The sequence below is a fragment of the Chiloscyllium plagiosum genome, chromosome 19, assembly GCF_004010195.1.
Source record: "Chiloscyllium plagiosum isolate BGI_BamShark_2017 chromosome 19, ASM401019v2, whole genome shotgun sequence".
Classification (NCBI taxonomy): domain Eukaryota; kingdom Metazoa; phylum Chordata; class Chondrichthyes; order Orectolobiformes; family Hemiscylliidae; genus Chiloscyllium; species Chiloscyllium plagiosum.
The window spans coordinates 27,666,393-27,682,650 of NC_057728.1; the positions used below are offsets into that span (position 1 = coordinate 27,666,393).

The 16,258-nt window shown below is 39.5% G+C and overlaps 1 protein-coding gene across 1 annotated transcript in view; it reads left to right on the forward strand.

Moving 5' to 3' along the window:
• The window catches only part of LOC122559430 (IQ motif and SEC7 domain-containing protein 3-like), a 386,113-nt gene that overhangs the window by 245,893 nt on the left and 123,962 nt on the right, over positions 1 to 16,258 (forward strand). Inside the window, exon 4 of the mRNA XM_043708878.1 lies at positions 7,195 to 8,282. Coding sequence (XP_043564813.1) covers positions 7,195 to 8,282 — 1,088 coding nt within the window. The remainder of the gene's footprint in view (positions 1 to 7,194; positions 8,283 to 16,258) is intronic.

A 16,258-nucleotide genomic window follows, 5' to 3' on the forward strand; every position in this document is an offset into this window, starting at 1 on the left:
TGTTCATCCCACTATACCTCAATCACTCAACCTATCAGCAATCTCTGTCATTCATGATTTGTATTTGACATCCATAGCTTCACTTCACCCTTAGATACTTGGCTTCTTACCCACATCTCATAGATTGCACACACTGTCAACTATTCAAACGCAATAGCTGCACCACTCAACAATGCTCACAAACATGAGGAGGGCAAGATGTCACACAATCGATGACAACGGACTGCAAACCTAACCAATTCTTTGTTATATTGATGATCCCACTAGATGAAGGTAGACCAGTGTGCGATCCGAAAGAAATGCACTGCCAAATGACCTTCTCGAGGGTGGGAAGTATGGGTGACCACATTTTCCTCTCTTTAGTCCCCAAAAACTAAATATTTTGAATCTTATTTTGAACCAAGGCCATTAGACATTCATCATTCTAGAATCTTTGGGGCTTTCCTGCCTTGTTTTAACCAGTTCCCTTCTCTTCTCCCACTGCAGCATCACCTGCATTTTCCCTTTTGGTGGCTGAGGAGGTAATGAGCCTGAACTTGAATGATTGGTCAGGATGGTGAACAAATGTTTGACACTCAATCTCATCTTGCTTCAGAAGGGTTGTTCTATCAGACAAGTCACAGTATCACATTAGTTAATTATAAAGGGTTCCCAGACAGGATAGGTCTCTGGAAGAGTAAATCTGTGCTCCAGCAATGGGGAATACATTTCTTGCTATACTATTGTTATCTTGTTAACTCTTGCAATAATATTGGAAGTATATTTGGCAAGATTTCCTCTCTACAGTGTTCCTTTTAGAACATATTTTTGAGTTTTTACATGGATTTCACTTGAAAACTGGAAAATCTTTACCAAACTTAAACATTATAAAAGGAGATACAAAGTTGAACCTTTTTTGTCTTGCATTCACAAGAACTGAGATGCAAGAAATGGACTTAAACAATAGGACACCAATTTATACGTCATGAGAAGAAGGTGCTGAATGATTGGGCTACTATTGTCATCTCCGAAGTGACGGTGGCTCAACCAATCAACAGTTCTTCTCATGCTGTGTAGATTGGTGTTCCCTTTTTTTATATCTCATTTCTTGTGTCCTAGACTTGATGAAGGCAAAACAAAAAGTGTTGACTTCGCAAAACTTAAAATTATTACCCCAAAGTATCTTGATTCAAAACTTATCAAAGCATTGTGAAATGAAACAGCCATTTCCTGAGATCTAGTGTGAAACACTACAAAACTGATTTGCTGTTATTAATGCAAAGAAAAACATTCCTGTTATATATAAGGCTGGTTTGAACTCAAGTCATACAGCAAAAGGCCATTGGACTGTTGCATGGCATCCTTTAAATGATCAGGTGTCTTAGTCTTGTGACATATAATACAAATCAATTAAACCCCTTGGTAGCAGTTTTATTGAGAAAGTAAACTATGAAGTTGCTCCTCTTTCAAGCTGAGATATTTTCGGGCTCGGTGAGTGAGGAAACCAGCTCTGTGGTGTACTAGAGTTCATTCTATGTAAGTCAAAGGCCCTTGGAATCACACTGGTCCCTACCAGCACAATATCATATTCTGGTACATACCCACATAGCAGCCCTCCTGGCTTTAAGTCCCAATTGGCCCGAAGGTGTGCAATAATAGCTCTAAGCTGATTGATTAGAAAATAGTTCCATTGTTTCCACAAATCTGCAGCTATTCAACTATGGCAGGTGCATGATTCAACACAATGTGACAGAATCTTTAAACAATAGAAGGTGAGAAGAAGGTTAATTTTACTGGACAGTGTTAACTTCATGATGTGATATGAAAGTCTGAATCTGTTTGCTATGAAATGTGGATGACTAAATGTGGTAAATTGAGCAGAGTGAGAGAATGGTGATGCAGAGGTTATCTTTGAGAACTTCCTGTCATCTCCCCTCCAAAACCTTGTGAACTTCAGACTTTCCTCATCTTATTCTCCTCCAGTTATAACTCAGTATTAAATTGAAGAACCTGGGAGATGTCATACTATTCTGGTACTCCATTTATGCAGCTCCTGCTTGCAGCCAATCAGCAGCAGCAGTTTCCTCCCAATGAATATAAGACCTGTGGACTTAATTGAGAAAAGGCATTGCTGCTGCAATTGCTAGTTGTGCATGATGCTGGGAGCTCTGCTGAATGCTCAGGTAGCAACAGTGTAGGTCATACTTGCTCTCTTATTTAAATGTTTAGAGCATCAGGAAATTTGAATGTTGTCTGCCTCAAAAGGAACAGATGCAGTCAGATCATGAATTGCAACCCCCCCCTGTCCAAAAGTGGGCCTTATCAAATAATTTGATCATTGATATTTCAATTGCAGCTCTTGTGTTTATTTCTCCATGGGCAAAATGTACAGGTGAAACATTCTTTGTGCATTCACAATAACATGCTCTTTCTTCATGCAAGAGTTATGAGCCTATTGAACTGCTCCGATTCTAACACTATATATCATCCTGTTGGCTTTGTAAACATTCATTACATTTTGCTTGCAGACTGATCTGAGAGGCAGTGTAGGGAGGAGGGAGATGAAAGATAAGGTACATTTTCAGAATGTTGAGAGATTTGGAATATTGCACATGCAGGCAGGACTTCTAACTTGAAACGTGACCATAGCATTATAAGGTTACGAAGCCTCAAGTAAAATCCATAGTGCAATTACTGGTTCATATGAATCTGATAAACCAGATAAGCTTCAATCTCCTGGTTGGAGTTCATCTGAATCTGTTGATCAGACTGTTGTTTCAGTGCCACTCAATAACAACAACTTGCAATGTTATAGCTTTTCTAATGTGACAGAACTTCCAAACATACATGACGGTTTATAATCAGACCCAAGTAGCAGGGAAATGGTGGGAGGTGGCCAAAGGTCTAACTGAAGAGATAATTATTTTTCGAAGAACATTGAAGGTAATAAAAGGTGAGGACGTTTAGAGAGATGCTAAGCTGTTTCTTTCATGGTAATTAATCATAATGACACGGCAATTTGCATCTTCTTTCTCCTGGGGATTTTATACAGTTTAGCAATTATTCTGATTGAGGAATATCGTGGGAATTGCTGTCATTTTTAACCATCAAGATTTGAATGATTTTCATGTTCTGGAATGATGATGAATGTTCAGTGATGAATATTGTGCATCCTTTCTATTCCTGCTTAACAATGTGGAGTTTGCACATTTTCCCCGTGTCTGCGTGGGTTTCCTCCGGGTGCTCCAGTTTCCTCCCACAGTTCAAAGATGTGCAGGTCAGATGAATTGGCCATGCTAAATTGCCCATAGTGTTAGATGCATTAGTCAGAGGGAAATGGGTCTGGGTGGGTCACTCTTCGGAGGGTTAGTGTGGACTTGCTGAGCCGAAAGGCCTGTTTCCACACTGTAGGGAATCTAATCTAATCTAATCTAATCTCATCAAAACTTCAGGAAACCTTCTCTCATTGACTGTACTTTGAAGAAACATGGTAATTCATTTGAAGGACACCACTGATCTGTGACCTTTTGTTTCTAGCACTGTGGTAGTAATATCCATGCGACAAAAACATTGGCTCAGAATTTGGAGAGTTACATCATTGTAATGGCTCATCTATATAAAAACTGCCTGTGTTATTGTACAGAAGCACTAGGAAATCATGGTATAATGAGATACGCCTCAACTAAGGTTATTGTATTATCTTCTAGGATACTTTTGCAGTTTCATCCTCTTCTTTATCAAAAACATTGTTTGGCAACAACCCCTGCTGACAACAAATTTGCTAAACTAAACCAGCTGCAATGAACACTTTCTCTTTGATTGTTTAAAAAATCACACTGATTTCTGATTTTGACACCTTGCTGCAGGCTGGCAAATAGGACAAGTGTGCTTTAAGCTCACAAATTAGGCTAGAATCCTGATGTGCCAATTTCTTGCTTTACTCCTAATTTTTGCTGACTCTTGTTTGAAGTAGGACCTCCTTCAACTTTAAACATGATACCCTGGATCAGACAATGGCTGGTGAGCAGGCTCCTTAGCTGGGAGGTGTTTTGGCTTTGGCCAAGAATCTGATTGCTAACCAGTACAATAATAGGTGAGAAGAGGTAAACCGACCTCCTGACCAGCAGACGTTAGCTTGGCTTAGATTGGAAAGAGCTCAGCTAGCAGCATGGGAAGATTGCAGCCTTGCAGCACATTTGCCAGTAGTTGGTCAGCACAACTCTGTTGTCTTTTCTTGCTTTGGTGGGTGCCCAACATGACCCAATATTGGCACAGGTGCCCAATAGCATCTTGAACTGAAGAAACAGGTCCTGAATCTGAATACTCCAGCAACAGTGCACATTCTACAATCAAAAAAGGAAATGCTGGACAAACTCAGAAGGTCTGGCAGTAGCTGTGGGAAGAAAAACAAAGTTAACATTTTGAGTGTAAAGACTGAAAGGGTCTGAAAAATGAAGGGTTTTATGCTGTTGACAAAAGTAGGGGGCACGCAGTGAGGGGAATAGATGGTGAGGGTGCCCAGAGGAATAGACAAAGGGAATGCTAATGGTTGTAAAGGAAATGATTGAAAATTTGTGTTAATGGTAGGTTTGAATAGGAGAAAATAGGTCAGCTCTCTGAGACAAAGCCAACAATACACAAACAAGAGGTGATGGGGGGATGCGGGTAATCAAAATGGAGAAAAGTGTTTATTCTCTGAAGTTGAATTCAATGCTGAGTCATTTCAGCAGTTAGGAGAATGAAGAGGAAGAATTAAAGGGGCAAGTGTTGGAAACTGTAACATTGTCCTCCACTTTTGCCTTGCGGCTTTGTTTAAATAGGCGACCTATTTTCTCCTATTCAATCTTATTGTTAAGACTTATATTACATCTCAATCGCTCCTTTACTACCATGAGCAAATCTTTGTTTGTTGCTCTGAGCACCCTCACCATCTGTTCCTCTCACTGCTTCTCCCCCTTTGTCAGCAGCATAAAACTCACAGCTTTTCAACACATTCCATTTCTGAAGAAGGCTCAACCAGAATCACTAATTCTGTTTCTTTCTCCACTGCCAGACCTGATGAGTTTCTCCAATTTTTCTATTTTTATTTCATATTTACAGCATGCACAGTATTTTGCTTTTATTATGCCAGAATGAAAGGTCTGCAGAACTTAAGAAACAAAAACAGAAATTGCTGGAAAAACTCAGCAGGTCAGGCAGCATCTGTGGTGAGAAATCTGAGTTAACTTTTCTGTTCTGAAGAAGGATCACTCGATCCGAAACATTAACTCTGATTTCTCTCCACAGATGTTGCTAGACCTGTTGAGCTTTTCCAGCAATTCCTGTTTTTGCTCCTGATTTCCAGCATCTACAGTTCTTTCAGTTTTTTTATTTACTGCAGAATTTCAGGCGGTCTTCCACTAAGTAAGCCACTGCAAACGACTCATGTTAATGTGTTTGCCAGAACAGTAAATACACTTTTATGAACGCTGGTTTTGTATGTGATTCCAGCTTTTACTGCAGGTCTTCACCAACATTAGAGGATGAAAAATACGCGAGAGGGCTTTTGATCCCCATGTTTTCCAGAAGGATAATCTCACTGAGAGTTACCTCACTATCTCTGCATTGAAACTATTTTCAGGAATTTTTATTTGATTTATTCACATTGGCATGGTATGGAATTATATAGTACAGAAAGTGACCATTCAGCACATTGTGCCAGAGCTAGGTCTCTGACTAGACAGGCTATCAATGCGTCAACTTTGCAAAATTTCCTTCTCCCTTCAAAGTAACTAGTGAATCTGTTTTCACCAATATGTTAGGCAATACATACCCAGACTTGTTGAGTAAAATAAATTTTCATCACTCCACAATCCCAGCTTTTATTTAACTATAATTTGGGAAGCCAGTTCATCTTAATTGAGCAATTACAACAGCGAACAAAAATCCCAAAAATGTTTTGTAAGAAACAAGATGTGATCACATGACCTTAGTATTCAAGCAAAAGGACTTGCATTTATGTTGCTCCTTTCAAGATTGGGCCGATGTAAACTGGTTTAATGAATATAATTTGGAGTTCAGACATTGGAGTTCAAATTATGGCAACTAATTTGTACACAAGGGCTCACAATGGCAATGAGATGGACAATCAGTAAATGTGTTGAGATGCGCTTGTTTGAGGAATTTGAGGAATTAAACACGAGTTGATCATAATATTGGAGAATGCCCTTGTGCTTGTCAGAAAGTGTCATGAGATAACTTTACAACCAACTGAACTGAAGCATCAGCTTAGCATCTCCCTTAAAAGACTGTAGCCTGGAAGCAATAGCACTACTTCACTATACAGGTACTGAGATTTAATCTGAGATTTAGACTGAATTCTCAGAATGGGCTCTGAGCCTAAGACCGAATGTTGCCATGGAGCAAAACTAACACTGAATGTATTTTACAAAACATTGTATTCTTCTCTCCCCTCTTCCCTGATTTTTTAAATCCACCCTCCCCTCACGCAAACCTCCCGTTTATTTTTCAATGTCTCCATCCTTCTGTTTCTGTTTTTCACTTCACTGCTTGCCTTTCATTAAGCTGTTGAAAGTAACCAGAGACAAAAAAAACTGCAGATGCTGGAATCCAAGGGAGACATTCAGGAGGCTGGAAGAGAACAGCAAGCCAGGCAGCATCAGGAGGTGGCAAAGTAGGAGGGTTACACCCAAAATGTTGATTTCTCCACCTCCTGATGCTGGCTGGCTTGCTGTGTTCTTCAGCCTCCTGCTTTCTAAGTTGATATTCCTGCGCAGTACAAGTGCCCTCTGACAGTGATCCCTGCAGACAGGAAATCACAGTACTTAAACTAGGCTGGAGTTTGCAATTCCTCATGTGGATGAGTTGATACGCTCAACAACTGTGAGGAGTCTTAACATGTTACATATGCTGTTGTGTTGAATTTTCAATATGAGAAATTGCAGTGCAGTTAAGTAGTGTTCTAGTGTGATGACATTACAACAAATCATTTATAGAGTTTTGTGGGAAGATTTTATTTTCTGTGAAGAAGTAATCTCCCTCTAACCAGGTAAGGTGAATGAAAGTGTGAAAAAGATGAAACCTTAAGATGGGACATTTCCCATTCATACAGTATATGTACTTATATACAAATGTGCAGTATCATTATTTGAGGTTTTCTATGTTGAGAGCTATGTTCAGAATGGTGTTTGATATCTCGTATCTCTCCTGTTTCAGATTGAAATGCTGGAACACAAATATGGAGGCCATTTGGTATCTCGCCGGGCTGCCTGTACCATCCAGACAGCCTTCCGTCAGTACCAACTCAGCAAGAACTTTGAAAAGATTCGGAATTCCTTGCTGGAAAGCCGCATGCCCAGACGCATTTCTCTACGAAAGGTCAGGTTACAGAATGCAGAGAGTTTAATGGAAGGGTATAATTTTGCAGGAATCCCTCTGGTGCGGTCGCCATCTTTACCTGCAAGTATCAGTGGGGCTCTGACTGAGCTTGAGGACTCCTTCACAGAACAAGTTAAATCACTAGCAAAGTCAATTGATGATGCTCTCAGCTCCTGGAGCTTGAAGACAATGTGTTCGCTGCAAGATGGCAGTAGTTATCAATTCACAGAGACTTTCAGCAGTGCATCGATGCAGGACAGGTCAGGAGGTGAGATGGGGAAAACAGGACAAGAAAGCAGTGATGACAAACTGGAAGATGGCCTTGCACAAAGTGGGAGTACGCTTATGATGGCCTTCAGGGATGTCACCTTCCATATCGAAAACAAAAACATGTCCGTTTCTTCCCTCATGGAATCTGCATCAGTTGCTATGGCAAACTGTGAGAATGCTCCACCAGAGTCTGAGCAGAATGTTGTAGTTGCTAAAGATGAGCAGTGTCCAAGGGAAGAGAGAGAGAAAGGTTCCCAAAGTTCTTCTTCAGAACAAGAACAGATGATCATTCAAAATAATCATCCTTTCACAGAACTGAATGTTAATATCAACTCCAATGGACTAGGAGGGGATTTGGTGGGGCAGAATCAATTGGCAATGCAGAATATTCAAATTGACCATAACAATGGAATAATGCCAGATCCTCAGTTGGAATCTAATCGTTTGGACAATGCAGAACAACTCAGCAGCAGCAGTACAACCTCCATCTCTGCTAAGTCACCATCTGAAGTCTCTTCGAAGGAGGCATTGCATGCCATGATATTGAGCATGCCCAGATACCACTGTGAGAATCCAAGCAGCTGCAAGTCACCAACGCTGTCTACTGACATCATCCGCAAACGCTTGTATCGTATCGGCCTCAATCTTTTCAATGTGTAAGTAAACAGCAGCAGCAGAATACAAGCTTTTATGTAGAGAAGCAAATGAATAGTAATGTTAATCCACTTTGAGAAAGTCCTGTTGGGGAAAGTTTATTAACAATCTCCTGAAACTGGAATGCTGCCTGAAGAAGCAAGCTTTAGGTTATGATTGCACTTTGCTAGAAACTCTCATGTTATTGCAATTTATGGTCCTGAAATTTTCATGAGCTTTCTGGCACACCTCAGCTGTCAGACAGGAGTGTGGTAGAAAGCACAGGAATTAATCTGAGACCTGCTATAGTCCAACAGTAACTCCTAATCAAAAGGCTGGAGGACCCAGATCATCTCTGATTGATCTGTAATTTTCCTCCTATTTCCTCCTATGGCAGGTGCCTGAGATTGGCTTAGCTCCCATTGATCTTATATACTAGTGGGGGTCAAATGACATGTTTTATAGTGAATATTCACACTGCATTTTCAGCCTAATGATTTAGTCCCCTGATCTATTTCTATTTTTTCCTTCCTTCTTTCAAACTTATTCATTTTCTATTTTTTGGTGCAGTTGCAAAACATTAAATGAATTGTTATCTTTGTACTCCTTTTAATAGGCTTTGTGTTCTGACCCATTGGACACTTATATAAATTCAAACATTTTCGGTTAGATTTACTGTTTTCAGTTTACTGCCAGAAAACTGCTTTATTTTCCTTTCCCTCTTTTAATTTAGCATAATTTTCTGATAGTTCCCAAGATGAATATTTTACATGGAATGATAGACCTTTGAACCCCCCCCCCTTTAATTGAAAATGTTTAAGACATAGTTCTATTTGATCTTCTCAGTTGCTTCTTTTTACTGTTTATGATTTACAGCTCTTAACAAATGTAAGGATACTTTGTTTTAGTATTCTGTATTGTGATACCATGCTAATAAGGTTTGAAAGACACCAATAAGTATATCATGAATTCCCCTTCTAATATCAAAGCATTATACAAAATCTGGTAGACCACATCTCTGCTTCAAGTAAGTATTCCACAAAAGAACTCCTAATATGAACCTCTAGATATATCTCTCTGATGCATTTGTGGCATTCTTATTGCAAGTAAACTACAGACCATTCTGCAATAACGCAGTAATTCCTTTCTTGTGCAATCCCATGTTATAAGAAAATTGTGTAATAGCAGCACCATTTAAGCTAATGAGGCCGAAATCACATCATAACCAATACACGCTTTAGAAACAGGGTCCCCAATTCATTGAACATGTTATGGTGAATTCGCATTAACAAAACGCGCGTTATAGCAAAACGACCTGTATGCCTAATAGTCAAATATCCTCACACTTTTCCACTAGAACGTTGAACACAATAAGCCAGAAAAGGTTCTTTTTAAATGACCAGTTTTGGCCAATCTTATGGTGTCAGTTATAATCACAGAGGTTCCCATGTTGTACCACAAGACATGTCACCATTTCAAAATGCTAAGTACTCCCAGCAGGATATATATATGACTTTGAAAGAGTTAACGTAAACTAGTGCTCAGCTTAATTAAGTGGTTGTAAAAGGAAAATAAAATTGACTTCAGCATCAAATATTGATTGTAGATTCTGAAGTGGATATTAAATGTGGAATATCAGCATTATGTCCCGATTGAAGATAGCATCTACTGGACTTTATCAGATTCTATCCTTCTTGAATGTGGGCCACACAGAAGGTCTGTGGTAACTTGATTGTAAGGAAAATCATAATAATTTAAAACAGAATTGCAAGTTAGAAAATTATAATTGTATTTTGCACCATGTTCCATTCATTGAAGTCAGCAGGGGAAATAATTGAGAATTGCGCTGATGATTCTGGGGTAACTGAGAGTCCCATCTGTTGGCACATACTTGGAAACTAGCCCCAACTTGGTTTTATCTTGCATCATACTAAGCCTTCGTTATTCTTTGCAAATAGACGTCACCATCTATTTGGACCTTGTTTCAGTTCACCTATTAAAACTCCCTTTCCACCTGCTCAACATGCAAATGGTTGCCAGAGTACAGTGCAAATGAAAAGATTCATTTGGCAAGCAAGTGCATTGTGTTAATAACATATGCAGAGTCTTGGCACAGCAGTACCGCTCAAATAGAAAGCAAGTTAATACGAGAAATAAGCAACAAATAGACCTGTCTAATGCAATCAGTTTGACAAAGCATTACTTGGTGAATATACAAAACCATCATTATTAAGCAGCTATGATGTTGATGGCTTATTTTGATAAACGTGCTTGTAAATATAGTTTTGTCTGTAAAGCCACAATGTCTGATTATTTTCCTTTTCTTCCTTTTCTAAAAATGAAAATATCAGAGAAACAAACTTCTCTACATATCAATTTTATTTGGTCTGCTCAAGAAAATTTGGGTATCGTCTTTCATGTTGTTTTTTTGCTTTGTAGCTGATCAAAATGTTTTACTCAATCTCGTAATGCAATTTGAACTTCCATTGAAGAAAAATAACACTAATGGGCTATTCTCATGAAATTCATAATCACATTCTCATTGAATGTATTTACAATTTCATTCACACAAATTGGCCACGTAACTCATTTATTGCCTCATCATACATATCAACCAAAATGGAATTTCTTCTTTATACTCCTCTTTCAGCAGATATAATAGTCAGTGCAACAGCAGTCAGGTATAATAAGGAAAGAAAGATGACCAGTATGAATGTTGTCTATAATAAACCACCTGTATCTCTCAGTTAAAGCCAAATCTTGAATTAATTTATGGATCCATTATCCTTTACAGAAGCCACCTGATCCCCTCAATTAGATATGCAAACAGAAAGTGCCGGAGAAACACAGCAGCTCTGGCAACATCTGTGGAGAAAGAAATAAAGTTAATATTTTGAGCCAAATATGACTCTTCTTTGAAATTATGTTGTGCTTACAGTTACGCTTAGTAATACATTGTACTTTACCTTACACAGGGAGTATTTTCTATATGTTCTGCTGTAATAGATACCTTCACATTACTTATACCTTGTGGTCAATATTGTCATTAGGCTTTCCATCTAGAACCAATCTTTGATGCGGGTTATAAGTTCAAACTCTGGGAACTGGATTTGAATGCATGTTGACTGAATGGCACGAATGATTTTATTTTGTCAAAAGTAAGTTGAACTGGATTTGGAACTTTTCCTTGGAAACAAAGCCAAACAAGCAGACACAATGCAACCAAAAACTATAGCCACATTATCTTACATCAAAGACATACCAGAAATGACTTCCAGACTACTCAAACCCCTTGGCATCATGGTAGCCCACAAATCTACCAATACATTAAACTGCAACTAATGAACCTAAAGAATCTACTAAATACTAACATCGTTTATAAGATACCATGTAAGAACTGTAAAAAACACTACATTGGACAGACTAGCAGGAAACTTGCCACCAGGTTGCATGAACACCAACTGGCCACCGATAGACATGACCCACTATCACTAGTTTCTATATATACAGACAAAGAAGGACACCACTTCGACTGGGATAACATACACATCCTAGGACAGGTGAAACAAAGGCATGCATGAGAATTCTTAGAGGCATGGCATTCTAACCAGAACTCTATCAATAAACACATTAATTTAGATGCTATCTACCTTCCCTTGAGAAAAAAAAAACTGGAAATGACCACCCATCTTAAGAAACCAAGATCTATATATATATGAACAGTGGAACATACCACCAGCGCTTCACCGGAGATTCTCACTGATGATGTTACCTAGTATGTTGACGAAACATCTGAAAACCAAATCTTCAAGCTCAATGAGCTAACTTACGTACTTTTCCTTAACCTTTCTTCATAAGACATGCCTTCCAATCCTGGCAGCATCCTGGTAAACCTCTGCAATCTCTCCAAAGCTTCCACTTTTTTCCTGTAATGAGGCAACCAGAACTGGATGCAATATTCCACGTGTGGTCTAACCAGGACTCTATAGAGCTCCAGCATAACCTCACAGCTCTTAAACTAAGTCCTCCTGCTAATGAAAGCCAACACACCATGAGCCTTCTTAACCCTGTCAACCTGGGTAGCAACTTTGTGGGATCTATAGACATGGACCCCAAGATCCCTCTGTTCCTCCACACTGCCAAGATTCCTGTCTTTTACCCTGTATTCTGCATTCAAATTCGACCTTCCAAAGTGAATGACTTCAGACTTTTCCAGGTTGAACTCCATCTGCCACTTCTCAGCCAAGCCCTGCATCCTGTCAATGTCCTGTTGCAACCAACAACAGCCTTCCACACTATCCACTACTCCACCAACCTTTGTGGCATTGGCAAACTTACTAACTCACCCTTCCACTACCTCATCCAAGTCAATCATAAAAATCACAAAGAGCAAAGGTCCCACAACCGATCCCTACAGAACACCATTGGTCGCTGAGCTCCAGGCTGATTGCTTTCCATCTACTATAGATTACTTGTGTAATGCTGCAGTTTACTTGGCCTTTTACTTGTTATATGTTTCATATGATCTTTAATATTCCACAATAACAATTAATCTAAGCTTTGGTGGAATTTAAATGCCCAATGTTAGCAGTCTAACCTGTGAAGTGATCTGCATGACCTACACATTAATAATGTAGGTAAATGAACCTGCTTGTGCTTCACATGAAAAAGGGCCTAGGGTACATTGCATACAGCCCCTCTAGATTGTTTTTATGTCAGATTACAACTCTTTGTCTCTCCCTCGCTAAGATTAATTGTGGTTGATTATCTACTCTAGCTACTTTCTAGAGTGAGTTTGAATATGTATTTTGTCACTTTTGGATATCTCCTAAGCATCTGTCTCTTAAATAACATCATGACTTCTTCTTGGTTACTTTTCTCTTAAGACTTCTTGTCCAACAATCCCAAATTGCCTTAGAAAGAGGGTAAAGTGATTAACTAATTTACAGTACTTGGCCATTATTGAGTTTCCAGTAATAGATCTCTATAATTTTTTTTAGCTCCTACTGTGATTTGTCAGTGCACCCTTCTTAATGGCCTGTTTAATAATGTATTTTTTGTCATCTATCCAGCAGTAAATGGACTAATTAGCATGTTATTCCGTGGAATGAGTTTGAAGGATTTCTGACAATTGAATTTTTTTTGTTGATCATTGACAGATCAAAATGAGTTTCAACAATATTTTGTTCTCAGTTGAAGGGCTGTGACACTGGAACAAATGCTAATATTTTGAAAAAGAAGCAACTCAGATGTGATCAGTAGGTTATAAACGTAGTAGTTTGTCTATAACTAAAATTAGTGCCAAACCTTTAAAGTGAAAAATGTGCCCATTTTTCCTTTTTTAAATTCACTTGTGAAGTGTGGACATCGCTGACTGGGCCAGTATTTATTGCCCATCCCTAGCTGCCCTTGAGAAGATGCCCTGGGTTCTCATATTTTCATTATATTTCTTGAATTTCCTTTTGATTAACTCCTAAATTTCAGAAATTATTTTGATTGCAAAGAAATATATCAAAACGTATGACACTGGAAAAGAATAGCAGGTCAGGCAGCATCTGAAGAGCAGAACAGTTGACATTTCGAGCATAAGCTCTTCATCAAAATGAAGAGTTAATGCTCAAAATGTCAACTTCCTGCTCCTCAGATGCTGCCTGACCTGTTGTACTTTTCCAGCACCAGACTTTTTGACTCTGATCTCCAGCATCTGCAGTCCTCACTTTCTCCTAGCTAAGAAATGTTTGTCAGTGAGTTTGCTGTGATGATTTGAGGTCCATATGGGTGACTTGTGTGCCTTAAAATTTTAAGGTGAAATGAGGAGTTGATGGGTTTATCTGGGTTTGGTTACAATCTCCAATTACAGAAATGTTTGGCTATTTTTGACAGATTAGAGATTTATATGGTCTTGAGACCTCCAACTCACCATATGGCAACATCAACGCCCTTGAACATATTGAACTATGGTGAAACCTGGAGGAATGCTTGGGGAGAAAGTAACACTTACAAATAAACACCTTCGCCTAAACTTTCCCAGCCTTCAGGAAATATGGGCAATAGTGGGTCAGTTGGGAACATATGATGAAATTGGAAAAAAAATTAGATTCTTAATATCGAGAAAGAGAAAATTATTTTCAATCCAAGATTTGAATGACAAGATGAGAATCTCACTAGTGAATGGCAAGAGGCCTATTTGCATTTCTATCTCACTCGTACCTAATGTCACCCCTGATTTATATGCAGTTTGCTACTTTCACATGCAGTGGAGAAAATGTAGATGCCACCAACTCCCAGAATGAAAGCCAGAACAGCTCACCAAGAGCTTGCCCCTTGCTCCTCCAGATTTCCACTTGACCAGCAGTCCCCACCATCTCCAGGTACATTCCATACATAGCAAATGCCTGCACCAACCATCCACAAAAGTCAGTGTCAGACACTCATGACCTCAACACACTATCACAGCACTTGGAGACTAACTTGGAATACAATTCTCCCCATCAATGCTGCACGTTGGAAGGCACCAACATCTTACATTACAATGCTGCTGCCAGGCCACTTTGCACCCAAGGTCAGGCACCCATCTCATACACCAGAGCTGGGTAAACCTCGGGGTGCTTGCCTGCTGTCTTAGCACACTCACTTTGTCCCTACTTGAATTCCCCTATATTTACTTTGCCTTGCTTTTTTTTTGTGTTTTGCTAGCTAAGTCAGAACTTAAAGACTCACAGTTTTGTTTTATTCATCCATGGGATGTTGGCTGGGTCAGCATTTAATGCCCATCCCTAGTTGCCCTTGAAGGTGATGGTGAGTTGCCTTCTTGAACCATTCCTAACCATTGGTATAGCTAGACCTATAATGTTATTAGGAAGGGAATTTCAGAATTTTGACCCAGCAAAACTGAAGGCATTGCAATATATTTCCAAGTCAGAATGGTGAGTTGCTTGGAGGGGAAAATGTAGGTGGTAGTATTCCCATGTATCTGCTGCCCTTGTCCTTCTAGATGATAGCAGTTGTGGATTTGGAAGGTATTTCTAAAGAACGTTAGTAAATTTCTACAGTACACAGGTATACACTGCTGCTACTGAGCATCGGTGGTAGAGGAACTGAATGTTTCAGTGTGGGGTGCCAATAAAGGAGCTGCTTTGTCCTGGATGGTATCAAGCTTCTTTGGTGTTATTGCAGCTTCACTCTTTCAGGTAAGTGGTGGGTATTCCAACACACTCCCGATTTGTAACTTGTAGATGGTAGGTAGACTTTGGGGAGTCAGGAGATGAGTTAATCACTGCAGGGTACTTAGCCTCTGACCTGCTCTTGATATCATAGTATTTATATGGCTACTCCAGTTCAGTTTCTGGTAATGGTAACCCACAGGATGTTGACAGTCAGGGACTCAGTGACAGTAATGCCATGGACTGACTGGAACAATTGTTAAATTCTATGTTGTGTGTCACTTGTGTGGTGTGAATGTCACTTGCTTTTGTCACCCCAAACTGGAATACTGGGAATACTGTCCAATACTTTGGACTTGGATTGCTTCGGTATCTGAGGAGTTGCAAATGTTACTGAGCACAGTGAACTGTCAATGCTCATTCCCAATTCTAACCTTATAATGGAGGAAAGGTCATTATTGAATCAGCTGAAAATGGCTAGGCCTATGACACCCTATCTTGGCTTATAGTTTCATGAGGACGCAAACTCAATCAGATGGTCATTGTTGCCAGCACTAAGCAGTCGGGGCGGTGGTGGGGGTGGGATGGTGGTGGTGGTCATGTTGCTATATGGCAGTGTGCTATGTTAATGTCATACTAGCAGCATGTTTTACCAGCTTACATGGTCATGTCTAAACTTAAGAGGAGTTAGGTTCAGTTAAGTCAAGAAGAACTGTCTATAATCAGAGACTAATGGCACAGTCAATCAAGGGCAGTGTCTGATCTCAGTCTAACAGCTTGATTACAGCCAGTCAGTTGCTTGGAGTGGTCAGGGTTTCTGTATCTCTGCAGTTCAA